The sequence below is a fragment of the Bubalus bubalis genome, chromosome 2 (genome assembly GCF_019923935.1).
Source record: "Bubalus bubalis isolate 160015118507 breed Murrah chromosome 2, NDDB_SH_1, whole genome shotgun sequence".
NCBI lineage: Eukaryota > Metazoa > Chordata > Mammalia > Artiodactyla > Bovidae > Bubalus > Bubalus bubalis.
The window spans coordinates 76,626,782-76,653,731 of NC_059158.1; the positions used below are offsets into that span (position 1 = coordinate 76,626,782).

The window sequence follows — 26,950 nt, forward strand, 5'->3', positions numbered from 1 at the left end:
AATGAGGTTCACATTTTTTTAACAAGGGGGAAAAAAATCCCAAAATTGCATTTTGCCATTACAGACTCATACATAAGGAAAGGTTGTGTTTTCTAAGTGACAATTGTTAAGACATAATATTCAAAATCAGTATTTAATCATTATAATGAGGTATTGTTTAAATATAACCACCTTTAGATTATTCATAGTTTAATTAATGTACTCATTATGAAAATCTTTGAATCAGATATTTGATGAACTACTTGTCAGTAACAAGGCAGCATTAATTAGGCCTATATTGAGATTAACATTTTTTAAAAGTACAACCGCTTATAATTATAATAGAGCCTAACTAAAGACCGCCTTCGTTGAGCTAAAACTAATAATTTCTCTATTTGAACTGTTAGCAAGAGATTATTAAATTAGTATAAGCTAATATCTCAAAGTATTAAGATCCGCTTGACCAAACAGATTTTGTCTGTGGCTTCAGGCGTTGGGCCCTGTCTGCGGTCTGAGGTACCCGAGTTGGATGCATGGAGGAAATCTGCCAAAACCTCCCCTCTAGCAAAGTCACATCTCGCAAGGGAAACCAAATCTAGGAAGGTCTCTGCCTCCCCACAGGATCCCACCCGGGGAAACCAGTTCTCTCTCCTTAGCTTCTGCCATCGACTGCCCAACCAGCATCCAGGTCTCTGAGGCCCCATCACCGCCATTAGTGCTCCAGGTTCTGGGGGCCTGTAGAAGAGGAAAAGCTCCAATCTCAGGCCCTGAAGGAGCCTCGAGGTAACAGGCTCCATCCCCTACTACCTCCCTGCTCCCTCCATCACTAACCACCCCCCCAACTTCCCCTCCCTCTCCTAAAGGGCGTCGGAAAACCCTGGCGCATCTGATCTTTCACCAGCACCAATTGAAAAATGGGTGCTTGTCACAACACAGATCACTGCCTTCCTCTCTCTGCTCCCCACTGCGAGCTGCAAAAGGCCCCCCAAAGGCAGAGGGCCAGCCCCCGCGGGAAGCAATGTCGAAAAGTGAGTTTGAGGGAAGCGGGAATTGTTCAAAGCATCCCGTCGGAGCCGCAGTTTTCCCGAGCTCTTTCAGGTCGCTGTGGGGTCTGGGGCTGAGGTTGGTCTGAGGCCCAGGAGGAGGGTGCCAGACTGATATTAGCGGCTCAGAGCCCACCTTCTTCAGGAGTGAACTGATCAAAATGGTCCACTGGAGGTGCCCCTTAACCGCCTGGCCTTGGGACTTTGGGGATGGTGGTGGGATAGGGGTTTGACTTAACAAGCTCTCAGGTTCCAATGAGTCAGCGGAGCCCACCTGCCCCTCCCTCGCCACCTCAGCATCTCCTAGTTGCAGAGAAAAGCCCGGGGTCATTAGGCAGGCATGGGCCTCTGGTTATGGATGGGCCTGGATGGATGGGAGTGGCTCTGGAGGGGCCCAGTGGCGCCTTGGGACTGTCCCCCGGAGCTCGCTGATTGATTGGGGGGTAGCATGACAGACGTGTCCTTCCGGCCCCTTTCCGGCGTCTGGCCTCCTCTTTTCCGCGTCGAGATCCAGCGCCCTGCGGGCCTGAAAGAGCCAGGAGGTCAGATCACGGCAGAGGCAAGGGGCAAAGTCGGGTGTCTCCACTTTAGGCTTCCAGGCCTCACGGGCTGGCTGGGCACAGGGGACCCACACGTCTCCCAGGGTGGCTACTTGTGAGCTCTGCTTCCATCTCACCTCAGACGGCCTTCACAGTCCCTTTGGTTCCTGAGCCCTGGCTCTGCCAGGCAGCACCTCTTCCTGATTCCCCTTCCCAAGGACCCTTGCCACTACCCTCTCGCTCAGGCAGGGATCAGACCCTTGATGGGCAGGAGCTCAGCTTGAGGAATGGTCCTAGCAGGGGCTTCACAGGCCTCCACTCTTACCCTGCTACGTCTGGAGCCAGGAGGGGCTGCCCCTGTCTTCTCTGTCCCCAGAGGTGGGAGCCTGCTGGTGCGGCCGCAGCACCCCCTCACACAGCACACCAGACAGCCAACTCTTTCTTGAAACCATAATTTTACTGTCTCAAAGAAACTTTATAACTTATTTACAAAGTTCTTTCCCCCCCAGATACAAAGCAATAAGTTAACATTCTCAATATAAAACTAAACTTTGACATAGAGAACACAAAACACGGTTGATTTCAATTGATCACATTTTCCCAAATTTCACAAGTAAAATGTCAAGATTCTCATTTCACAAAGCATTGGGTTTTACAGCCACACACAACAGAATGGAAAAAAGCTAAGTTTGTGCAACATGTTTACAGAACAATAATAATAACAATAATAATATGTACAGCAAATAGATCCTGCACCGGAGACTGCATTCAAGGTGGTGCTCTGTGGTCGAGCCTCTGGGGATTGTTGTAAAGCTGCTTTCGTCTTACTTTACCCCTGGCATTAGGGCATTGGCACACCCTGCCTGTTTTTTTTTTCTCTCCCTGCCCCTCAGTTCGCTCTCTCTGTCTCCCCACAAGGAAAGAATTAGGATCTTTCTTCTTAACCAGGCAAAGTGATCACGCGTTCTTCCAGAGATGAGGAAATTTTGTTGGCTTCATTTCTCTATTTTCTTCTTTTTTTAAAATAATACGGGACATGTAAAAAATGCAAATCATTCCGCTCCAACCTCTCCATACCAGCGAAGTACAAAAGTTACTGTATAAGTTAAAAATCACCAGGTCCTCCTCATTCGTTTTTCCGAGTGCGTTTAAAGGAATGGGTATATTTGGACCCTGCTCTCCTCGCGCCCCGCAAAATCGCGAATGGGCCGAACCTTCCTTCAGCCTCAGGAGAAGTCCATTTCTCAATAAATAAAAAAACCCCTCCCTCGTTTCCCCCAATCCCCGAACGAGCCACGTCGATGGTCAGGCAGGCCCAGGAAAAGGTCCGAAAAGACAAAACGATCCAGTATCCGGAACTGGATGGCCCGGTGGACCAAGCCTCCTCCGACCTGATGACTTTTTTCAGAGGCCGAAGAACTAGGACAGCGGACGGACGAGAACCTCGACTTCGTCAGCGCACAGATACAGAGCGAAAGAAGACAAGAGACGGACAGGACAGAAAAGAGCTTTTGCTTTTTCTACATGGTTTTGTTTTCCTGATAGTCCCATACAGCTGAGGGTCGGCGGTCGGGTCCGGCGGGCTCTGGCTGCCTTGCCCGCTGGCTCGGACCGCTGTACCTGCGCTTCCAGGCCGCTTTCTGCTGTCACTGCGCGGCCGAGGTCGGGCGTGGGCACCGGGGAAGTCGCCGGGCCAGAGCGCGCGAGACTCGGAGGAGGCGGCGGGCGTCCTGCCTTCACTGTTCCTTCTTCTTCCCCACTGGGCCCTTCTTCTCCGGACCCAGGGCACGCGGACAGGGTGGATGGGCCGGGAGGCGGGAGGGGCCCGGGCCGTGGGAGACGGGAAGGCGGCGGGCGGGTGCGGGCGTGCAACCTCACATGAGTTGGGGTTGCTGCAGAGCTTCTTGGTGCGCCGAGGGGTACCACGACGTGTAACTGGGGATGTAGGAGCCCGCGCTGCCGCCCGAGCCCTTCCCGGAAGAGGAGTTGGGGTTCCAGCCGGGCGGCACCGGCGGGGAGCCGGCAGACAGCGCCCGGCCGTTGGCCAGCGCACTACCCTCCAGAGCAGCCCCGCCCTGCTTCATCAGCTTCTTGAACTTGGAGCGCTTGTTCTGGAACCAGATCTTGACCTGCAAGAGCGGACAACAACGTGACTCGATCTAGGTCCACTGCGCCTACCTTGGTCCTGGGGAGATAAGGGAGCCGTGGGACAGCGTGAGAGGATACGCGGATACCACCCCTCACACTCACACACCGGCCCCCTGCTCTGCGCAACCCGGCGGCTCCCTGCTGGAGAAGCATACACGTCGTCCTTCCCGCCTAAGAACCAAAGGCTGGGAGGCCGCATCGCCCGCCCCGGAGGCCGGCTGGAGCCGCTCTCTGAGAGCCAGGGGGCGTGGTGGTGAGCGTCGCCGGGATCCAGGCCTTCAGCCCGAGGCCGGCAATCGTCTGGGTAAGACACAGAGCCCACAAAACCCCGAGCCTTCAATTCCAGTGTGAACATCAATAAAAGAGTGGAGAAAGGAAGTGGAGGAAATTTATTTGCAATGTTACCCGCCTTCTCTTTTCTCCATCATCTCTGCCTTTGAGTGAGCTGCGGGCTGACTGAGGAAGCCACCGGGTTTTGTTAAACTTTTCGTTTGGACTCAAATCAACCTTTCCTTAGTTAGCATCTCCCAATTCTGCTCCTAATCCCGGCCTCGACGTTGGAAACCCGCGGCAGTCGTGATCAGAACGTCCAAGGGGTCCCCAGAATCTTCGAGAAAACAGGGAAGGAAGGGTCCGTTTCTCCTCCAGGCTCTGGGACTTGGGAGGTGAGAGGACGGAGGAAAGGATCTCCCCCCACCCCCAACCAAACTCGGTGAGAAGGAGGAGGAGGGAGATAGAGGCTTGGGCCCAGGCCCCGAGTGATTAGTCATACACTTTAAAGAAAAAGAAGGGATTAACCCCCGAGTCTATTGTTCCAGTTGTTCGGGCACGTGTGACCTCAGAGTCCCCAAACAAAACGCCTAGGGAAATCCTTCTTGCGCCCCTAATCAGATTGTCCAGGGACGGAGGGCCGCGCGGCTGGCAGCCCGGAGTACAGAGTGCAGCGACAGAGCCAGGGCAGAGAAAACTACGGAGGAAGGAGAGATGTGTGAGAGCGAGGGATAGGACACACAAACACACACGCATACCGACCCCCGAGGCCCAGAGAGCAAGAAATGAAGCTCCTGGGGGCAGGTGGGCCGCGGGAAGCCTGCACGGCGCCACGGTGGGGCAGCGGCGAGGTACCTGCGTCTGCGTGAGTCCCAAAGAGGCCGCGAGCTCCGCCCTCTCGGGCAGAGCTAGGTACTGAGTTTGCTGGAACCTCCGGTTCAAAGCCTGCAACTGCAAACTGGAATAAATCGTCCTGGGTTTGCGAATCTTTTTCCCCTTGCCATTGAAGCGCACTTCACCGCCTTCCACCACGGTGCTCTTCTCCGAGTCAGCCCCTGGAGGGACAGCAGAAGTGCGGGCCGTTGTTAAGGCGAGGGACTGCCTTGAGTGTGGGGAGCCGAGAGCAAGTAACCACAGAGGGGTGGCAGAGGAAGGAGCAGGAGGGAGATCGCTCAAGAAACTCCAAAAGCCGGGGAAGGGTCCGGCCAAGTCCAAAGGGCCCGACCCCGGGAGCTGCAGGCGGACTGGGGCAGTTTGCAGGCGCGCGCTCCTGCCTTTGCAGGGAAAGTTTGCTATTTTTGCAGGCGGTAGTTGAGGTTTAATTACCCTTAATTGCATACATTGTTTATAGCGCTACGCAATAAATAATTACCGAGACTAATACGTGCACATGTGGGTTTCTGTTTTCCAGCAGGGCATTGTGTGCTTGGCGCACGGAGCCGCCCAGAGGCCCAGCCAATGCCAGGGGACGCTCTTGGATTTATCCTTTGCTGGATAGTTGAAAATTGGGTGGATATATATTTTTTAAATTTCTTTCCTATGACAGGGATGCAGAGATTGATACCCGAAACCTTTCACTGCTCCGGCGCCCTCCCCACCCCCATCCCACCTCTCTCTCCTCCTCTCGTCTCCCTCCTTTCTCTCTCTCTCTCCCCCTCCCTCTCTCCCTCCCTCCGTACCTCTTCCTTTCCCTGGCAGGCGCACGTACCTGGGTCCTCCAGGCGGCTCTGGGTGAGGCTGGCGCTGCCCGGGTAGGACTGCACCGAACTGATGTAGGGGCTGGACGCGTGGCTGCTGACCGAGTTGACGTAGGGGTAGCCCAGCGGTCGGGAGAAGGACGAGGCCGAGCTGTAAGCGCCATCGGGCTGCGAATGGCCCGCCGAGTGTAAACAGTGCATGGAGTAGTGCCCGTGGGACATGGGAGAAGGAGACATTTGCTGGTTGGGCGGCCCAAACTCCATAAACACCGCCTTGCCCGACACGGGGCTGTTGAGACTTTCTGGCATGGTGGTCATGGTCATCTCTTCTCGCGGGGTCTGGGTGTGGGTCTCTCTCTCTCCTCTGCTTCCCTTTTGGGGGTCTCTGTGTTTCTCAGGACAAGAAGGAACCCAATTTAAGCGGAACAGGGGTTTTCACTTTCCATTCATAAGAAAATGGAGTTTGTCTCTTTGAAAAGTCTAAGCATGATGCTGCCGAGCTCCCCAAACTCGCTTCAAAGCTTTGACTCAGCCAAGGTCATAAATATTCATGAGCTGGCGGAGCTGATTGGTCCGCTGTCTTGCATAATCACCGGGGATTGGTCCGAGGCGCTCCGGCTCCGCTGGACTAGAGCGGGCGAGGCTGCCGGGCCTCCGGAGAGACGCATCCACACTTCCAGGCCGGGGCTCCTCTGCAACAGAGCGCGCAGCGTGAGGCGCACAATGGGCTGCGGCGCCCGTGCCGGACCCTCCGCGGCCCGCGGCTCTTCAGCCTCCCGTCTCTCCGACGCGCTTTGCTTTCCAGAAACTAACTAGCGGGTTGGCACCGCCGCCCACCACCTCCTACAGTTCCCACCCTCCGCCCTCCCCCAACACCGGGGCCCAGGGCACCTCTTCTTCTAACCATCGCTACTCGTCCGGTGCAGAACTAGGGCGGCTCTGGAGCCCGGCCACGGCCTCCCGTACGCTGAGTCGCGCAATCCGGGCGCTGGAGGAGGGTAACCGAGCTCTATCCTCCAGAGGGTCTTGTGCCTAACGCAGCGCTCTCCTGGCCGCGCCTCCCTGGCCTGGGTCCCCTCTGCCACATCCCTGGGGGCGGGTTTGGGGCTCTCCGGGCGAACTCACTCACTCGGCCACCGCGCCGCCGCCGCTCTCTGGGGCCCGCTCGCATTGCTCCAGGCCAAGCTGGCCACTCCAGCTCGAGGCTGCACCGGTCTGATTAAAACAGTGCGAGCAGAGAGCCAGGAACCCGCGCTTCTCCTCCCAGGAAAGGCTGCTGCACCGCCCCCCTCCCCCCAACACCCACCTCCTCTTTCCCTCCCAACCTTCCTCTGCCTCCCCCTCCCCTCTCCATTCCCTCTGCGCGGAGCGCCCCGGCTCACTCGCCCCAAGGGCGCGGCACAGAGTGAAGCCTAGGAGCTGACGGGCTCCGTTCGGCTTGAGCCGCGGGTGCTAGTTGGTCATTTTCCGGCCTCCTGGGGTCTGGCGATAGTACCCGAGGTGCAGGAGTCCTGAGGGACACCAAAACCCGCGGCAAAATCGGGCCAGTCGCAGGCTCGCGTGTCTCTCTGTGGACACGTCTCTCATGGTCGCCCAGGATTCTCATCTCCAGGGTCAAAGCGGGCACCACCGAGCCCAGGGCAGGGCTAGTTGGGGCAAAAGCTGCCAAGGCGCCTTCTATCTTCTGGAGCTCTAGGTGCAGAAAAGCGCACAAAAGCTCCCCCCCACCCACCTCGCAGCCACCACCACACAGCCAACACCCCCCGTGAGGCGTGGCGCGCACCACGCTGGCTGCGAAGGGGCTGTTGGTTTCCTATCCCGCCAACCCCACGGTGAATCCCAAATTACTTTGTTAGGTAATTAGAAAGTGTTGATAATTATTTCTTTCATAATTTAGCGGTGTGACGGGAACGGGGAAATGATCTTGTGAAAGTTCACACGTGCAGATGTATTAGTTACTGATTCATTTGATTAAATGGTAGTCTCAAGTGCTCGGATCCGCAGCTGAAGGCGCCCCATTAGCATAACACTGATGTTTAATTTTCATACGCATAATTAGCCATATATTTAACACTAATAGCAACATGCAGCCTTTCAGCGTTAAACAGCCCGGGATTTGATCTGGCCTGAGCTGAACCTTCGCCGATGCACCTTCCCCTGTCTAGAGTGCGCAATGATCACAGGACAAACCTCTGTAATCAAGCACATTTTGGCAGAGGGAACACCAATAAAAATGAACATTCAAAACAAATTACATCGGTGCTGTCGTTACAGATATTAGCGGAAGGGGCTTCTCTTTTTTAACTTCTGTAGCAGCAGCTGCTGCCCGCGGAATTCCTCTCCTTTGGTTTAAGGGTGCGATGTTGGGGGTAGAGATATTTCAGGCAGCGTGGTTGGAGCAAAAAGAAAAACAAAACCCAAGCAAAACAAAACAACCAATCCTCCAAACCAATAACGGGTTTGCCAGCGTTTAAAAAGATTTTTCTTTCATTTTTTTCTTTTTCTTTCTTACTTTCTCCACACCCCCCCCCCTTTTTTTTTCTCCCTTAATCATCGAAGCACACGGCGAGGCTTTGTAGCAACAACCAGCTAATGACTCCGCCACCAGACAACTCCCGGAGCCGTTACACTCCTCTTGATTTCCGCGTTGCACTTGTGATTTTAATTGCTCTTTCCTAGTGTCTGTTTTGGGGTGTAGAGTCAGGTACGCCCTGCACAGCAGCGGATGCCGCCCTGGCCCCTTGTCTCCCGCGCGCCTCGCGGGCCCTGCCCACGTAAGTGATCTCCGCGGCTGGCACGAGGTCGGGATTGGGACGGAGGGAAGCAGGGCTGGCGATCCCGGGTACTCTGGGCAACGGACGAGGAAACCCGACGGCTGCTCTGCCCCGGGCCAGCTTCTTCCAGAGAACTGAAGGGTGGGGGAAGGGGAGAGAGCCGGCCGCAGGTTGCAACGGTCTCTAGGGCTCTCTGGTTCACATCTAGAGGAGGGATCCAAGTGTCGCAGCGCAGGGGACCGGGTTGGATCCGGGGAACAAAGGACCCGCACGGGAAACGGCTTCAGAGCCTAGCTTATTTTTAAAAATCGATTATATCTGGGCGAAGGAGTATCTACACTCCGGAATTATTTCTCAGCCCCAGAGAAGCAGGTTCGGGGAAGGGTGGCTGAACCCGGGCCCTCGGGCTCCGAGACGCCCGGCCTTGACTAGCTTCTCAGTGTGTGATCTTACGCCTAAGAGCCCAGGGTGCCTCCCTTCCAACCTCCACCTCTAAGGCGACACCTGTTCCAAAACGCCGCTTTGCTTATATCTTCACCTGTCCCATCTCAGAGAGGAAACAAAACTCTCCCATTTATCCTGAGCGCCCCGGATTCCAAGTATAACCTAATTGGAGACTCCAGGGACCTGGCGCCTGGTGGTGTTAGCAGTAGTCACGCATGGCTGGAAACTCTGCAACCCGGGATGAGGTTTGGGGCCAATTCAGTTGTCCGAGTTGAGGGTGGGAGCTTGGACAAGATATTCTAAAATCTGCTTCTTAACTTCAACTTCAAAGCGTGTTTAATGGAATTTGATCTAATTCAAGTTTGTTTCCTACAGAGCTGCTGACTATTGGCTGGTGCTAGTATATATGCATATATATGTATAATATTTAAAGTTTACTCACTTTAATAAGTACGATTATAAATCTGTCTCACAAATACCTCCACCTCGGAAAAATTACTGCATAAGCAGCGAGTTATCCCAGTGGCTGGTAAAATTCTGTATTCCTAATGAAATTATTCTTGGGGAATCTTGGGGTAAACGGATCTGTGGATAAGATATTGGCTACTCATTGCAATCTGCCTAATCTAGGAAAGAAATGAAATCAATCTCTGGCAAAACTCTCCTAAGGTGATCTGGGCCTTGTTCCTCTCTAGAAAATTCTGGTGGTTCTGGGGACAGCAGCCTCAGTCTCTAGGCCTTTTCTTGGCCGAATCTTCAGCACTCCTAAAGTTTGTCCGTGGATCTTGTAAATCTGCAACCCCTCCCTCATCTTTTCCAGCTCTCAGATCTGCTGGAATTGGAATTACCTCGGTCCAAGTTCTGCCTGGATGAGAGGAAGAAAGCCCAAGAGAATCCCAAATTCAGGGAAAAGCTCAAACTAGTCACTTTTCCAAGCTCACTCTTTGGCCTCAGTTTCCTATGACTTTCCCCACACTCTGAGTGTCACAAAGATGAACTGGCTCTCCAGTCCTATCACAGAGGCCACCTGTCATGGCAGTGACAGGTGTCCACATTTCCTTGGTGCTCTGGAGTTGAGCCCAATCTATATTTAGTGGATGGCAGCTTTGTATAACCCGTTTCAGTAGAAACAAGAGTTGGCACAACCACTGACTGGTGGAACACCCCAAAATCATGGCCAGGGGGACACTAATTTGTACATGGCTTGCTAGAAATCCAACCCTCTCCACCTCTGAGCCCAGGTGTGGAGAGGTCCCCAGGACCTCAGGTGAGCGAAGACAGAGTAGCCAGGGCGGGGATGAGCCTTGGGAGACTCAGTGTGTGGACCCTTGGATTTCCCACTTCTAAAGCAGGAGGAGCTGCTGGCAGGCTGAATTAAACTCGCCAGCTCCAATCCTAACTAGGCCCCTGCCCTAAAAAATACCCGTGTCTCCTCTGGCAGGGATGTGCTGGGTCTCCAGTGCATTAGTGCGGGTCTGAAGAAAGCCAGTGTTGGGAGAGATCAATTTAGGGAGGATACCCGCCTGACACTGCTCACATCTGGGCAGGTGGGACTGATGTGAACTCCCAGAGCAGAAAAATCCTTAGCTTGCCTCTGTATGTTGGTGAGAGGGTCTCTCAAAAGTAACCTTTGAGACGGCCCCGCGGAGCAGTTTGAGGGCGGGGAGAAGGAACCACGGGGGACCAGAAAAGGCAAGTTTTTGGACTGATAACCCCAGGCCCTGGGTCTAGAGGCAAGGAAATATTTGTAACTAACTCCTCCATTCGCCGGGTAATCTTTTCATCGCAAAGCAGCTACGAAGGGGAAAGAACCGGAAGGGCTGAGGGGCAGCTGGCCCGGCCAGCGCCCTCGGGGTCGGCCAATGTGGAACCCACAAAGGGGGCGGAAAAAGAGACAACAACAACAAAATCGTAACAGCTAGGCTCGGGTTTTCTTCCTGCGCGCGCGTGAGTGATAAGTTCAGAGACTCAAAAATTAACCGCAAGACACACTGGTTTTAAGGGGTGAAAGCTTTCTATTCGGGCAGAGTCAAGGCTAGGGAAAGAGAAAAGTATGCATGTCTAAGACTTCTTAGTCTTCCAAATGAGGGCGTCCCCATTCCTTTCCAGATGCTTTTCCCGCGTTGGGAAACAGACGCGCCAGGATCCGTCTCTCTGAATGCGCAGGGCCACTTTGGGGCTTCAGATTTGTGTTCAGAACGGCTCCCAAGTCCTACCGCATTTTCCCTAGCCTGCGCTGCTAGGTGCTAGGTAGGTTACTCTGGGACCTGCCGTTAGCCAATTTCTTCTAAAAGTTCTCCAGCTGGATTTCAGCAATTTAAGAAAAAGGGCCCCGGGTCTCTCACGACCTTCGTATTGCTCCTCAGGCCTCGTGGGGCAGTTTGGTCAGGATCTGCGCGCCCCTCGACGTGATGAGAACAGTGTGCTCGAATTGGGCAGACCTAAAACAACACAAGACCGAGATCAGCGAGCTCAAGCGCCGGCGGGGCAGGGATCAGCAGCTCGCCCGCGTCGTGGGACGAAACTGCCCTTCCAGTACAATTTAAAAGCAACCGGGCAGAAAGCAAACACCTTTGATTGTCCAAGGAGACCACAGTCCACGAGTCCTCCAGCACTTTAAATTCAGGGGATCCCTCGGTTACAATTGGCTCTGTAAGAAGGAAAATATTTACTGCAGTGATCTAATCAAATTCTTGTCAAACATTGTTTCAACTGATTATTAAAAAAAAAAAAAGAATAAGAAGGTTCTCCCCCCTCCCTCCCAGTGCTTCCCCCAACGAGTTCATGTTGTCATCTCGCAAGCGCTAATTGATGTTGCTTACATAGTATGCTACAAACTAAACAGTAGGAAGAGGAAACGCTATGGCATTCAAAAATGTATGAAGTTGCCTACTTCGTAATTTTTTTTAGAGAAAAAAGGGCATTTTAATCAAGACTTAATTAGGACCCTGTGGATAATAACCACCCAAACACCAGTCCCTCTTATAAATATCAGTCGGTTTTTTAAAATATTTGAATTTTTAAAACATGCTCAAAATGTTCATTAATCAGCAAATAACAATTTTCTTATTTCACTCTAATTGCTTCTCCATTAAGCCCCACAGTCAGAAATATGATGCCTTAGGGGCTTTAGGTGATTAGAATTTGGTGGTGACACCAATCACATGATCAGCCAGGAATGGGTCGACAGAGAGTATATGCCACTTGCTGACAGGGAGCAAGGGACTCAATCGCCTCTGGTTACTGGGTGTTAATGAAAGAAGAAGAAAAAACCCCCTGCAAAAAGGCAACACAAAAAACCAAACACTACATTATGTTGGTAACAGAATTAAAGGTTGGAGGGCTGCCGTCTCCTAAATGTGTCGGTAAATATCTGATTTAGGAAGATGGGGCTCGAGGATATTATTGAATTAGGTTTACTATGCATCTGAATTATTTCATTACACTGATTGGCTTTATTAGTCCTTCACTGGACTGCCTGGCCTAGGCCAGCGCTGCTGCTCCGTGCCAGGGAGCCCCTGCTCTCTGAAGAGGAACTTAGCACTAACCTATGGTGAACGCCATGCCTTCCTCCATGAGTAGATCGCTGTCATTCGCTGTAAGACAAAAATACAAGTGTGGGGCGTGGGGATGGGATATGGTGAAAACAGAGAGAAATGGATTAGAAGGGTTAGGCTGCACAAAAAAGTGGTCATTTTATTTTTCTTTTAGGAAGAGGTTGCTAGAATCTTGAGTGGTGGCTACCCAGGGGTTAAGCACAGGGCTCCTGGGCCTTCAGCCTCTGCATTTTCTGAGCTTGGGGTCAGGGCCCCTAGGAAGGGTGCACCAAGGCTGAGCAGCCCAGGTGCTTGAGACACTTTTGGGGCTCCCCTATCTACTGTCCCCTTGCTCTGGCCACTTGCTCTGAGGTTTGCTGGCTTCCACCTCCCAAGGGAAAGGGGAAGACATCTTGGGAACTGAGACAAAGGGAGGGCAGGTTGGTAGGAGGGAAGAACAAGGGTGACCTGAAATACTTCTAGGGCTTGGCACTGGGTGGGCACACACCTGAGAGGCCCTTTCTGCACTCCAGCCTGGGCCTCTTAACAGCTGGCTCAGGTGAAGTTCTTTGGCCTAAAGGAAGTTCTGACCTGCTTAGTGTATAGGGATCTTTCAGGGGGTGGATTCCAGCTAGTAGTTCCTCTATGGGGCTGTTCCCACCCCCAAGCACACAGGTCAAAGCCCCAGGATCAACTTTCCTTTGGTGCTTGTCCAGGTATGCATGCCTCTTGGGGACACTCCACAGAACTGCTTCATAGTCTAACCCAAATCCCCCACCCCTTCTGGCCCACCCTTGCCTTCTCACTGTAGGGAGAACATCCAGGCCGTGAAAAACGAGGGACTCTGGGTATAATCTAGGAATCACTAAAGAGTACATGCTGCTAAATACATCAGCTGTCAACGCTGTGTAGGATGTAATGAAGTTTAACCACAACAGTCAGCAGTTAGAGAAGGGGGTAGAAAAAGAAAAACAGAAAACAGTCCTATGTGCATGCTGCTGGGACATTGATGCAGTGGTGTTTTGTTTTCAGTAACTTTTTCTAGACAAATATCCCTTGTGCCTTCCAGCCATCACCCTTCAGGAGAAGACAAAAAGCAAAACAAAGCTTATTTGGGGATCGAAATGGCAGGCTCTAATTCAGTAACATAGTAACATGCTGGTTAGGATTAAATAGGACCCCCCCCCCCACACACACACCCTCATAGGGAAGGATGACAATGTGAATTCCACGTTGCAGCAGGAGACTCAGGAGCAAAACTGCTTTATCTTGATTCCTTTCAATAAGCAGCTCCCAAACTTTCTTTCTTACCATGATGCCAAATTTCTGGATGTCCATGAAAGTAAGATCCTATCCCATGTCCCACAAAATGTGGACAGACTTGCAAACCATTCTGATGAGTTATCTGGCTTTAAAAGTGACCAAACAAAATACTGAATTAAATTGGATCATTTAAAGTGCATATACAGATAAGACAAAGTCCCTTCAAAGTATTCTCTGAAAAAGAAAAAAAAAAAATCAGTTCTATTTAGAATCATATGGTAACAATTTGTTTTCATTATTCTGGAAAAATTGTATATTTTGTCACAGCTTGCAACAACTCCCTTTGGATACGTGAAGAAAAAAGATATGTAGCTAACACAATAGTTTGCTTCAATTACTTTAGTACAGCATTCAAACGAGGTCACTTTTAGACAAAGAGTCTTCATGCACATATATACAGTGCAATATAACCAAGATACATGTGCAGGTAATGCAGGTCATACAAACCTGCCTGATTTGTATGGAGTTTCACTAAAAGACTGTACAAATTATTACTGACTTGGGAACCAAACAGAAAAAAAAATTACAATCTGAAATGTGACTTCTATAATTGCTTATTCTGGTCTATTTCAGAACATCAAACATTTTATAGACACATTTATAAAAAGGTCACATCTGCTTTGTCAATATTCTTGAAGCACTTCAAAACTTGGTGATTATTTGAGATTTCTACTCAAGACCTATACCATTAACAGAATTCATAAAATATGCTTTTTAATTGCTATGATGCTTAAGAGAAGCTAGTATTGTGATTCCTAATTCTTAATGCTACATTAGTTACTTTTACATGCGAATCTTTTGGATTCCATTTATTCCATATAAGTGAAATCTTAGAATCCAACCCTAAAACCTTCACCTACAAGATTAAGGAGTTGTTTTTGAAATCAGGTGGACATGTTCATTTCTGGGAGCACCAGAAAGACAAGAATGTACATACCATGAACAATTTATATTTTCATGCGGATGAAGAGCAAAGTGCCTTAACCCTAACCATAATAATGGATTGGGATTTATAGGACTACTATTTAAATTCTTAACCAAACCAAAGTTCTTGGATCCCAAGCTAGTTTTCAGCAGCCCTTTGGTTTGGTTTACCACAAACTCAAAGGCACATTTAGCCAGCATCTTTATGAGCATTTCTGTCAAAATACTTTTCTCTAGACATTTTTAACCTTCATCTCCAGACCTGTAAAATGTCTTCACTTAGGCCAGGATGTCACCATAAATATCAGATGGGCAGTCTCTCATTCAGATTTAATTTCCATGTAACAGAAATAGGTGAGCTATACATGTGTTGAGGAGAGGAACGGTAAGTGAATGCTTTTATCTCTTAATTTGTTCTTTATGGTTATACTTATTTCTGTGTGTCTTTTCACTCTGGACAGGAGGTATAACAACTTTTCCAAGTTGCTTCTATTTGACCCACACAATTCCTGAATAAAAACTCAGGATGGAGAGTAGATAGAGACTGGAAGAGAGATTATTCAGTAAGATATGCTGATCTAGATTTTTTTTTTTTAAGTAAGAATAGGTCTTATCTACCTATCTACCCATTATGTTATCTATGTCCCAACAAACCTTAATAATTCTAAGAGGATTCACTATAAACTGTTCTTCTATTTTCTTTTCTTAAAAAAAAAAAATAAGCTCTAACTGATTGGCAAGCATCACAGCTACATTGTGAACGTGTGTTACAGTGGCAATCTTCATTTTAATTTCTGATGAGAGGATAGGAAGAAAGCCCACTATGAAAAAACACTTGGGGTCCCTCCCCCCTCATCTCTCTCATTCCTCTTCATAAAAGAAGCTGTGCAATTACTAGGTGGCTAAAGATATCTGAGTGCTTTCTACAACAATTTACTGCCTGGATCCTGCTGAAACTTTTGGTTATAGGAGGATCATAGAATGTATATGTCATGGATGCAAAGGTCAGAGGAATTCACAGCCATGTGGAAAGAGGAGAAGATCAGGACAAATTTCCCTCAGTTCCTTGGTTGAGTACCTGTCTCAGTGGTTGATTCTCAGGAACTAAATAAAAACCCCTGTCTGCTTTTTAGGGTCTTTTCCTTTTGGATTGGTAGTTAGCTGTTTTACAACATACTTCCTGGGACTGAATGGAATAAAATCTCATTAATGTTTCTAATTACTGATGAAAAGCATGCCCCTTCTACCATTGTACTGTGTACTGTTCTTCTATTTTGGAATATAAGGGAAGCCCAAGATTAATTTACATGATTCTAAGATTTAAATCTAACTTCATGGAGACAATCCAAGCGATCTGTAGGAGCAAATGTCTGCTCTAAAGTGAAATCAAGTACTAGAAACCCTAGTTGTGGCACAGGAAAGTGGAGCATGCAGGCTTCTCCTGAGTAGTGTGTTGGGGGAAGTGGAAGTGTTGGGTGGGCAGGGGTGCCCACAAAGCATACGGTTACTCCTTAACACCAGCCATCATGGGTTGTGACCTATTTCTGAGCATGAAGGTCTTCTTGCCTTGGATATTACACAGATGAAATCTGCCTTCTTTTTGTTGAAATCTGCTGAAAAGAACTCTCTGAGTATTAGCTCTTCTGTTCTGATTTTTTCTAACTAAAAACTCTCTAAGACAGCAGCTCACTTATTTAAGTCTGAGCACATTTGGGATTTGAAGCCCTTCATATGGAATATTTGGGGAGGAGGAGAGAGACATATAAAGGAGTTTATGAACTTGAAAATTATTCTGTGTTACAGTTCTGTGTTACAGTTTCAGGTATGGTTTAGAGTTAAAAGAGAGATTTTCATCTCTCTTTTAGAACTTAAGGAATTTCATCCTGTGACTGTTCTCTTAATTTGAATCCCCTTTCATGAGATAGTTTTCCTCAACAAAAGTTTTGTCTAGATATATTAAAATTCTTCATACATTTAAACTATATTTCATGACTAAGAATACATTCCCCAAGAGGGCAGAGGAGTACTATTTTTAAGTACACACTCTTCTAAAGGAATAAAAATGCACATGGAAATAGTTTTATTACTATTTCTATATGAATTCTATCAACAGAACTGATTTCCAAATGGTCACATCTCTAATTAAAGGATCTCAAATGGCACCTGATTTTCTAAGTCATGGAATTTTACTTAATTTTTTTCAGAGTTTTATTTTAAGCAGTAGTCTTTGGATGCTGCTGCTGCTGCTGCTGCTAAGTCGCTTCAGTCGTGTCTGACTCTGTGCGACCCCATAGACAGCAGCCCACCAGGCTCCCCAGTCCCTGGGATTCTCCAGGCAAGAACACTGGAGTGCGTTGCTATTTCCTTCTCCAAGTCTTTGGATGCAGGAATGCACAAATTCAGGGATTCCCTCTAATTGAAAAGGAATGTTTAAGTACAATTAGTAATATTTTTGAAAGTCAACAACTGTTTTCCAAAAGAGGAGTACATTTTTTTTTTGTTTCAAACTGGATTACAAATTACTGTATTTTTCTTACAATAGTGCTGAACTTTTATTTGAGGTTTTCTGTTTCTGAAAAGCAGGCATGATGGATTGAAATAAAAGATAATTTATTGCAATGCTTACTTTCATGTGCAGAGAGAAGCAGTGTAATTGTAATTTACAGTAGCTGTCAAGAAAAAATCCATCACAGATGACATTAAAATGACTTATTTTGCCTGAGCCACTTATTGTTTAAATGTGCATAATCTAATAGAAAGAGATTATTTTTAAAAATCTGCTTTATATTCTTCTAAATTAATATCAAAACATATACTTATGAATTAAACATTAAAAACCATTCATTGATACTTTCACCATGACATTTACAAGGATAAGTTTAAATTATTTGTGATTGAACTGTCACATATTTGTGATGCATGAATCTACACATTCACAGTATCCTCATATGTACAGCTCATATCATCGAAGGATAATTACAAAAATACAGATTTAGAAATATTTTAACGCAAATGGAGGTACAGTGAGCATAATAACGCTGTAACCTAAAGATCACTAGACATCCCTCATAAAAACGAAGGGCACAGGGAGAACTCTTTTAGCCAGCACTTCTTCGGAGATATTATCCTATTCTTTAGGTTTCAGAGAATTTCAAAATTTCCTATAAAGATCTCCAGGTTTTGACATGATCCTACTGAAAGATGCTTGAATGTTCTTTCAATGGTGTATCAGCAGAGAGAGGCTATGCAAATGATGGTGAATATCTTAATCGAGGCTGAGTTGAAAGATGTTTGTAAACCTTTGGTCTATAATGATTCCGAGTACTTCTGGCTTAAAGGTGGAGACTGTTTATTTACTCCCTTGAGGGTTTGCCTGAATAAGAAAAGGCGAAATAACAGATGTCCAGAAATATTGCCTTAACACATCAGAACAAATATTTGTTAGACTCGGGGCCAGTTTCCTTCTCAGAGGCAGACACAAACCGTCTAAATAATGAAATGCATTAGGGTAACGGGAAAAGTTCATTGTCTGTGCTATTTTTCACATAGTTTTGTGAGTGCAGTTGTTGGGACTGATCTAGTTTTCAAAGGAGCCTGTACATGCAGATTCATTCTCTACGAAAACTGACCTTTGCATCCAGATAGCTAAAATTCAATGTCACTTTCAATTTTACTCTTCTTTTTTTTTATGTAGCTAGAATTAATGTAGTGAATATGTAATGAAATGCATTATCCTGCATGGAGATTTATCAGATTTTCCGACTGAATGCTATGCTTTGCTAGTACTAGCTGGAGTTCACCTGCATGTTGGTGTGGCGTGTGGCTCTTTTTTGTAAAGAGTTAAGTCGTACACAAAAAAAGGGAACAAAGGTCAGCACCCAGCCGCCACTTGAATGTGAGATTTTTCTTTTTATTCCCCTTGATGTATACTAGGCTCTGTGTTATTAGTCTTAATGATGGAAAATTGTAGTGTTGATACAAATCTTTTTTTCAAAGTAGTAGGCGGGAGCTCCATTTGTTAGTAAGTTTTTTTGTGACTAAAAGCCACGGACAGTACATTTATGTAGCAGTAAAAGGCCTAGATGCTCTTTCCATAGCAGAGCTAATTATTCCTACTGTGACCTTACTGATCTAGCCTGTTCCTAGTACGTCTCATCTGCACGCCTGTTCCTCTGTGTAGATGGTGTCAGAGAATATGAAAAACCCTATAATGAAACCATTTTCATGATGGAGAAAGGCTACTGGAGTTGCACTTGCTACAAAGAGGCTCAATTATATGAGTAATTGTGATAATTTTCTACATTCATAGCCTTCAATGGGGAAAAAAGAATGAGAGCCACAAAGGAAAATTACTTTAACAAGAAAGTACAGAGAGTAAAAATGGAAGAAGAGACAAAAAAAGGGGGAAAAAAAAACAGAAAAAAAAAAGTTTAAAAAATAGATCTGAAGGGAGGAATAGCGAGACAGGGAGAACAACAGAAATGCTCAAAAGCCCATGTGCAGCTGTGTTGCACAATTAAATTGAATTTTTTTTTCTGCAGTTGATGAATGTGACTACTGCAAATGTGCCTCTGTAGTTAGCTATCATTTGTTGTTCCGTGACAGGAAAAGGATAATTACCTCTCAGAGAGAATCAAAGGCTGACATGCCCTTTAGACACAGCCATGAATGCAGAGCTCGATAGAATGCTTGAATAAGAATCTAGTGTTCTCTGCCCCCTTCTACTGAAGAATAAATTTTGTTAAAATGCAAGAACACCACCAGTAAATTTGTTGAACCCTAGGTGTTCAAAAATATGAGGTACATCTATCGACTCATCCCATTTGCAAAAATAAAACTGCATTTTGAATTCATTTCTATTATATTCATGGACAGTAAGATAGTGAGATATGCATTAAATTTCTTTTCCCAGTAGGGGTCTGATTCAACATTTCCTATGAAAGAACAGAGAGACACTATCCTTTTTTCCCAGGCTAGTTAGCCTATAATTTAAAACTGTCAAAAACACAATTTTGTTCAAAGTCTTCAATAAAAGCTTCTCCGATATAACCCAAAGAGATTTTACTAAAGTTTGATTCAGACACTGTTACAATATTTTTAAAGCCATAAATATATTTAACTGATATTTTACTGCCTTTTTTCTTAGAGTATTCGAAGGCTTACGAAGAAAAAAGGCAACATCTTTTCAAGGTGACTAAGCCTTCCATCCTTCAGACAAATGGGAAGTATTCAATGGTTCATATTAATGAGAGCAGTACTTTAAAAGGTACTAATGTAACCATCTTTAAGAAAATATGTTACTTTTAAATGAAAACACATATTATGCACATCTACTTCAAAACAGTTAGGGGAAAAAAAAGAGATCTAAAATAGGTAACAGATTACAAAGAAAAGTCTTGAATTCAGAAAATACACATACTCTCAAAAAGCGAGCAGAGAAGGCTATGTGGAAAGTAAACAGCGGTTTACAGGAAAAATGAACCAGACCAAAAAAAAAAAGATCACCCTTTCAGGCTGTCTGCTAATCCACTAATTTGAAAGGTAAGCCTTGCTTGAGCTAATGCTTTTTATCTTTCTGTCACAGGAATAATTTCACTTCATGCCTTTATAAAATCTAGCTTTTCTCCTGTCTCCTATTCAAGACTTGAGATACTTACCTTTTCTTAGCTACCCTTCCATGTTTGGTATGAGTTTGAATATAGGAACACTACAGACCAATACGTCGAGCTAAAACTAAAGCAGTCATATGAATATTGCTTGCTGCTTCTATCAGTTTCTTTGTTGACCTGATATAATTCACTTTTTTGAAATCGTTTTCTTTTTTTTTTAACTCAGGGAACAGCACTGCACCCTGGCAGTTCACATACTGATCAGACTGAAATGATGGTTCTGAATCATAAAACATGTCATCAACTTTACACCAAGCCACCAATAACCTTTGTACCATCTGCCAACCCTCCCTTTATTTGTCACTGTAAGGCTTACCTGATTGTGTTTCCAATGACAGAGAAGGGAGCCCCCGCTCTGCAAGCTGCAATTGCTTCATCTCTACACCTCCTGGCAACCTCCACTAACTTTTTACCACATTCATCCACATTGCCCACCAAAAATGTTTCTGAGGTGTCTCCATGGTAGCCATTGTAGTAAACCTAAACACAGGCAGAAATTTACAAATAGGTCCTTGTTTAAAAATCTATTCTCCTACAGTCTACATTGCATTCCTTTATATATTTAGTAAATTCATGTGTTTCACCCTTCCAGAATTATTAAGTTTACAGAAACATGAAACAGACACATAATGATATTACAAAAGTTTAAATAAATACATGACTAGCATGGCTCTTTCAGCACTATGATTATCAATATTCTTTAACAGTTTGAGTCCTCATTTTATTTCTGAGGCAAAATTATATATGCAAAAATAGTGACCAAAGACATTGACCCATGATTACTACAATAGGTTTAGAGAATTCAGAAGTATTTCACACAGTGAAAGGTTTCTTAAAGTATCATAAAGATACTTCTCTTTTATTTACCAGTCCCACACTTGGAAGTGATAGATAATGACAAGAAGAAATAAGAGAGATGTGTCAGTGTTATAACAGACAGAAGAAGAATTCAGTTCCAAGAACTGAAGTGGCTCAATATCGGAATGAAATAAGTTATAGAAAAATCCTGTCTGGAAGTGAAATCTTAATCAAATATTCCAGATAGCAGAATGTTAACAGAAAACACTATACATGGATTTTTAAAGAATCAGAATATAACAAAACAGGTTTAAGAATTAAATTACAGAAAATAGCATTTTATCTGTCTTCAATGACTCAGAAGGCCCTGCAGGATCTTGAAAGACACCATATTCATTATAAAAATCAATAATCACCAAACACTGTAATAAATACAGAAGGTAGCGGAGACTGGTTGAATATTGATCCTTTGATATAGCATGGAATTTGCTATTTTGCATAAATTTGTCCTATGTAATTATTTTTCACATTTCTCTTTCTCATGAAGTAGAATGCAGGAACTGTAATAAAAAAGATGTTTTAAAAAAAAAAGATGTTTATCTGAGCTTTCTGTTTTAATATGCAATTAATCTGTATACTCGTCTTCAATAAAAATACTCTTGTATGCTCTGTAAGGGAGGCAGGAGAAGTCTTTATCTCCACTTTTCAAGTCAGGAAACAGAGGCACAGACAAGTGACTTGTCTAAGGTTGGTGGCAGAAAACAAGAGGCAGATCCAGGTCAATATGATGGATTCTTGGCTTCTAATTGAGTGTTTTTTCTACTATATCAAGTCACCTTGCAATACAACAGTGTTTTATATATTTATTCCCATTCGTAACCCAAGAGAGTACAAATTTTTACTTTATACACAAGAATATAACATTTATTAATAAAGAGTAATTATTAAGACAAAATTGTAACTCTGTTTCTATAGTTGCTATTTAAGTAAAAATGTATTTAAAAAATCATTATTTGCCTTTTCATATTACTTTTCACTAGTCTGAAAATGACTACTTGAAAGATGCAATATATATGGAAATAATACTTTTGAAAGTCTGTGGCAGTTATCTATAATTATTGGTTTTATCCACAAACTATTCTTGTTTTATATTTCATTTATTTAATTCTTCATTTATTAATAATTTAATAACATTTAAAATGTTTATTGAGCAACTATTATGGGATATCACATCTTTTTTTTTTAAACATTCAACTTTCAAGGGGAAGTCTATTTTCTTGTGATATATACTAGATGTAAACAATTATAAAATGTAATGAGTATTTTCTGATAAGTAATGAAGCCTTTCATTTAATAAAATATTTCATAAGAAATATAATTTCAGTTACTGACCTGCATGTTTCCTTGGTCCCTTCACATTGCTCAGTGCATGTGTTTAGATGTGTCCAACTCTTTGCAACCCCATGGACTGTAGCCCGCCAGGCTCCTCTGTCCATGGAATTTCCCAGGCAAGAATACTGGAGTGGGCTGTCATTCCCTTTTCCAGGGGATCTTCCTGACCCAGGGATTGAACCCACATCTCTTGTGTCTCCTGCATTAGCAGGCAGATTCTTTACCACTGTGCCATGTGAAAAGTCCTCACATTTCGAGACACTCGAAAACATTTCACTTTGATCATTTGAATGTTAAAAATGAAATTGTTTACTGAAAGTCTTCAGGAAACTTAGGAAAGGCAGAGACTATTCTCTTTGGGCACATTGGAAACAGGTGGGAAGGGCATGCTGATTTCATTGAAAGCAACAATATTTTATTAGGGATGATTAGGTAAGATAATAAATGGATAGCCTCTAAGTCAGGTTTAATCTAAAAGAAAAGTGCATAATCAAAAATACTTTATTTCATGTATACTTTATAAAATACCTCCTTCTACATATTCTGAGCTGGAGAGAGAGCAGCAATATATGTGGAGCAAATGTTCAAGTATTCTAAGTATCTAGGACAAAATGATATAGAGAGTATCCACCATAAAAGAATTTTTGGCTATATACTAAGACAAACTGCTATGAAGAGAAAAGGTTGAATTACTTTAAACAACTAAAAATCAGACTGAACTAAACCACTGGATGCCAACCTCTACCACATTCCCACTCCCATCCACGTTTCATGACCTGGATATGAAATCCTATTATTAAGAATATTTTCTCACTAATAGAGAAAATACTCCTTGAATGCTATCTGTCTCAACTAGTTCTCAGCAGATGTTTACTTTTATTTATTTATTTATTTAAAATATACTTATGAGTCATCAGATGTATAGAATTTATGTACAATCTCCATTATCCTAAGGTACCATTACATAATTTTTTAGTAAAACGAACTGCCAAAGCACAAATAACCTAAGTCTGAGAAATGTGAAAGGCTAAGAAAATTAGAAAAGGTTAGAGCTTGTACAGTTTGAAGTTCCTGTGTTAAATTACCTGGGGCTGTTATTTGAAAGAAAGGCTGTTAACCATTTGGTGAAAACTTAAGTTCAGGAGAGAAAAGCACTCTGCGTGTACGCTTCGAGTTCAAGGCTGTCTATATCAGAAATGGAACACAACGTTACCTTCAGGGATTTTAATAAATGTAAGGAACACTGCTAGCAAAAGAGTTTCTGTCCAAATAGACTGACACACACAGGCCAATGTAGCCCCTAATGACAGAGTAAGATAATGACAGGCCCCACTCAAAATCAGCAGGAAGAGGAAGATCAATCTTGGCAGAGTGAAGGAAAAATGCTGGCTTTCTTCGCCTTAGCTCATCTCATATATATCTAGCTTCAGCAGCTGCCCAGTGCTGTAGGGCTCTGCATTAACTACACAGTGGATCAATAACAATTACACCTTCTCAAAAACATGACACATAGCAGGATTGGGTTGACATTTCACTTAGGCCAACATTGATCTCAGTGCATCTGATTCCAGCCCTAAATTCAAGTCAGGCCTGGGTTTACTTGGAATAAACACAGCGTTAAAGACAAAAAAGGAAACCAGCTGCTTGCGTCTGGGTCTAGAAGTAAACAGCACTTCCATCGGCGCAGTTCACGTTTTCAATCCACTCTTCTTCCTGTTGCTACCAGCAATTCTGAAGTTGATCAAAGACTTTTTTATATGATTTACTCACCGTGACATCAATGTTGATAATATCTCCATCCTGAAGAGGTCGACTGAAACATAAACAGAAAAAAAAAATGGTGATAGATCCCAATAAAAGGAATATAAAAATAAATACCTAATGACTACAATCAGAAGCCCAATGAGTAGTGACGATAATTCAGAGTGCAGAAGGATTGAGTGGAATAACTGTATCTAATCTTTAATTTATATTAGCCATATCATTTTTACTAGAAATACATAATATGAACATGTGGCATCACTGTTTAAAAATCTACTTATTCTCAACAAAATATACTTATTATTACCTTAATTTCGCAAAGAGCTAAAACAACAGTAGATGGTTAAAAATTTGGGATGGTAAAAGAAATATTTAATGTACAACCACTTTTTCAGATTACATATTGCTTTAAGAAACATTAAATGGTGGTATTATGTCCATTTAGAAACAAAATACTTCAAAATTGTTGCTTTACCATAATCGGTTTCAAAAGTTTGCAGGCAGGTTTCAATTAAACTATAGTGTCTTTCAACATACATTACAGATCTTAGTTTCACGTTTCAGTTTCCAAAGGAACAATATGTTATTAAGCAATGAATACCTGTCAGGAATACCATGACAAAGCACGTTGTTTACAGAGGTACAAACAGATTTTGGAAAACCTCCATAGCCTAGAGGTGAGGGGTAGGCATCATGACTGATTATTTCCTGATGAACAAGAGCATCTATCTCTTCAGTTGTCATGTCAACCTGAAATATTAAATAAAGAAACTGTGAAGTGACAGTTGGAGAAATCTCCTGTATTTATTGACTATGCCTATAGCTACAGCCCTTCCAGATGAGGTTGTACAAATTTACTGTGATAAGCTTGTGATATAACATTTTAATTAATTATGATTAACACCAAAATCCTAAACTGTGCCTTTCTGACAATTGTTTGGGTATATGGTGGTGTTATGGGCTATTAGGAAATGGCCATTTTAAACTCTAAGATCCTTTCAATCATTTGTGAATCATTAAATGACAGGATTCCTTTTTAGCCTGGAGATTTAAAAAACACGTTCTGAGGCAACTCCTTCCTCTTCCTGAATGGTTAGTGGCCTCGGCTGATCAAGGCATATAAATTCTCAAAAGGATCGTCAGTTGAGGTGACAAAGCTTGAAAAGTAGGTCAACCCATGCCTTTTTATCCCAGCAAAACATGACATGGGTTTTGCAGTGATGGCATGGAGGTTATGGATCATCATCTGAAAAAATTAGTTTGATACATTTGGTAGAGATTCTGGTTCACTAATCTTGATATCTTTCATACCAAAACAAATCAGTGTGTTTTTAAAAATATTTTTCCCTTACTAGAAGATATCCAAATTGCTCCCAAACTAAAAGAAAACTAAAATCAAGTTTTGTGGGCACATAAAGACTGTCTCCATAAACTCGTATAAGTAAAAGTCTAAAACAAGATCTTTTATTGAAAATTAACATTCCTTCAACTGTTTTCTTTATGCTATTTTATATTCACATTATGGTTCATTGATAACAAGTCTATCACACAGATGTTACACCAAGTGTTTCATATTTGAGTCTCATTTCCTAAATGCAGCCCACTTTTTGGAAACTATAGGCTGGTATATTCTTTTATGATCCTTACATAGCAGGATTCAGATTCAGTTTCAGATTATTCTGAAAGACCTAAATCTTATAGTAAGATAGTTGCATACAATTACATTGCTGAATTACCTACAGCTTGGTGTGTCTGGTCTGATCTTTCTTTGCAGAACCAATGCAAGAAAATAGGAGCCAAAGTATGAGGCAAAGCAACTCTTTAGGCACAAGAAATAATGTGGGGAATAAAAGCAGAAATTACAGGCAGGAATAAGAGGGCGGAAGTCAAAGCTGTCTGTCACGGAGCAACTTGGATAGGCTGACTGAGCCCAAGCTATCTTCAGAATTGTGCTACTTAACACTGACTTTGGATTTTAAATTATCTTTTGAATAAACAGAAAATGCACAATTCCTGTCCCCTATCCAAGGTTTTACTTAATTTTTAACAAATTAGATGTGTACAAAAGAAGAGTTAAAGGAAATAGGGAAAAGCGGGGAAGGTCTGCTGCCCTTTATGCAAGTCTTGCGAGGCTTCGTGAGACGCCACCTTTAAACTCTTCCCGGCCAAGAGGAGGACATGTCGGGCCAGCTGACAAGCCTGGCGAAGCCCTTGAATCTGATCTTCATTCTTAACTTCTATGCTGTCTCCCCAGTCGGGTACAATTCCTGTCGTCACATAGTCTGGCTTCTTTATGTGCTTGAGGAAAAAGGATTGAAAACGAAGATCAGAACCCAGCGCACGACAATGGGATCATTTTTTCGCACACAGCCTCCTGCTTCATGGAGCTCTGCCCTTCCTGCCGGAGCATCGACCTCCGAAGCCAGCACAACAGACCCTCCAGGCTGCCCCCGGTTCCTTCCCCTGCCCTTTTGAACTTAACGTGGCCTGTTAGTGCTGCCTCTGGATGTCTGTTAACCTTACTGGTGCTTTGAGTCACACTGGACTGAAGGAGACTTCTGGTCAAAACAAACAGGAGTTTTCTTTTCTTCCTCCTCCAACCCTGTTAGAATTGCTATTGATGACAAATAGCACCCAGTTCCCCAACCGCCAA

General features: G+C 44.4%; 2 protein-coding genes across 4 annotated transcripts in view; both read right to left on the bottom strand.

Annotated features, from left to right (window-relative positions):
- Positions 1 to 3,426: 3,426 nt before the first annotated feature.
- Positions 3,427 to 6,017, bottom strand: DLX1 (distal-less homeobox 1). Of its 2 annotated transcripts, XM_006070256.3 has the most exons (3): positions 5,688 to 6,017; positions 4,835 to 5,034; positions 3,427 to 3,690 (listed from the first exon to the last, which is right to left on the bottom strand). In XM_006070256.3, exons 1-3 carry the CDS (start codon positions 5,998 to 6,000, stop codon positions 3,436 to 3,438), a joined length of 768 nt encoding a protein of 255 aa, XP_006070318.1. In that variant the 5' UTR covers positions 6,001 to 6,017; the 3' UTR covers positions 3,427 to 3,435. The 2 variants fall into 2 exon arrangements, with proteins under 2 accessions (XP_006070318.1, XP_006070319.1); XM_006070257.3 differs by lacking the exon at positions 4,835 to 5,034 and having other exon boundaries at positions 3,614 to 3,690.
- Positions 6,018 to 10,889: 4,872 nt separating this feature from the next.
- Positions 10,890 to 26,950, bottom strand: part of METAP1D (methionyl aminopeptidase type 1D, mitochondrial) — a 77,505-nt gene continuing 61,444 nt past the window's right edge. For both annotated transcript variants that reach the window (XM_006070254.4, XM_044933822.2), the window contains exons 3-10: positions 26,446 to 26,595; positions 24,899 to 25,047; positions 24,307 to 24,349; positions 20,663 to 20,826; positions 13,742 to 13,839; positions 12,443 to 12,490; positions 11,466 to 11,544; positions 10,890 to 11,335 (exon numbers count right to left, since the gene is read on the bottom strand). In XM_006070254.4, coding sequence (XP_006070316.3) covers positions 11,257 to 11,335; positions 11,466 to 11,544; positions 12,443 to 12,490; positions 13,742 to 13,839; positions 20,663 to 20,826; positions 24,307 to 24,349; positions 24,899 to 25,047; positions 26,446 to 26,595 — 810 coding nt within the window. In that variant the 3' untranslated portion in view covers positions 10,890 to 11,256. The remainder of the gene's footprint in view (positions 11,336 to 11,465; positions 11,545 to 12,442; positions 12,491 to 13,741; positions 13,840 to 20,662; positions 20,827 to 24,306; positions 24,350 to 24,898; positions 25,048 to 26,445; positions 26,596 to 26,950) is intronic.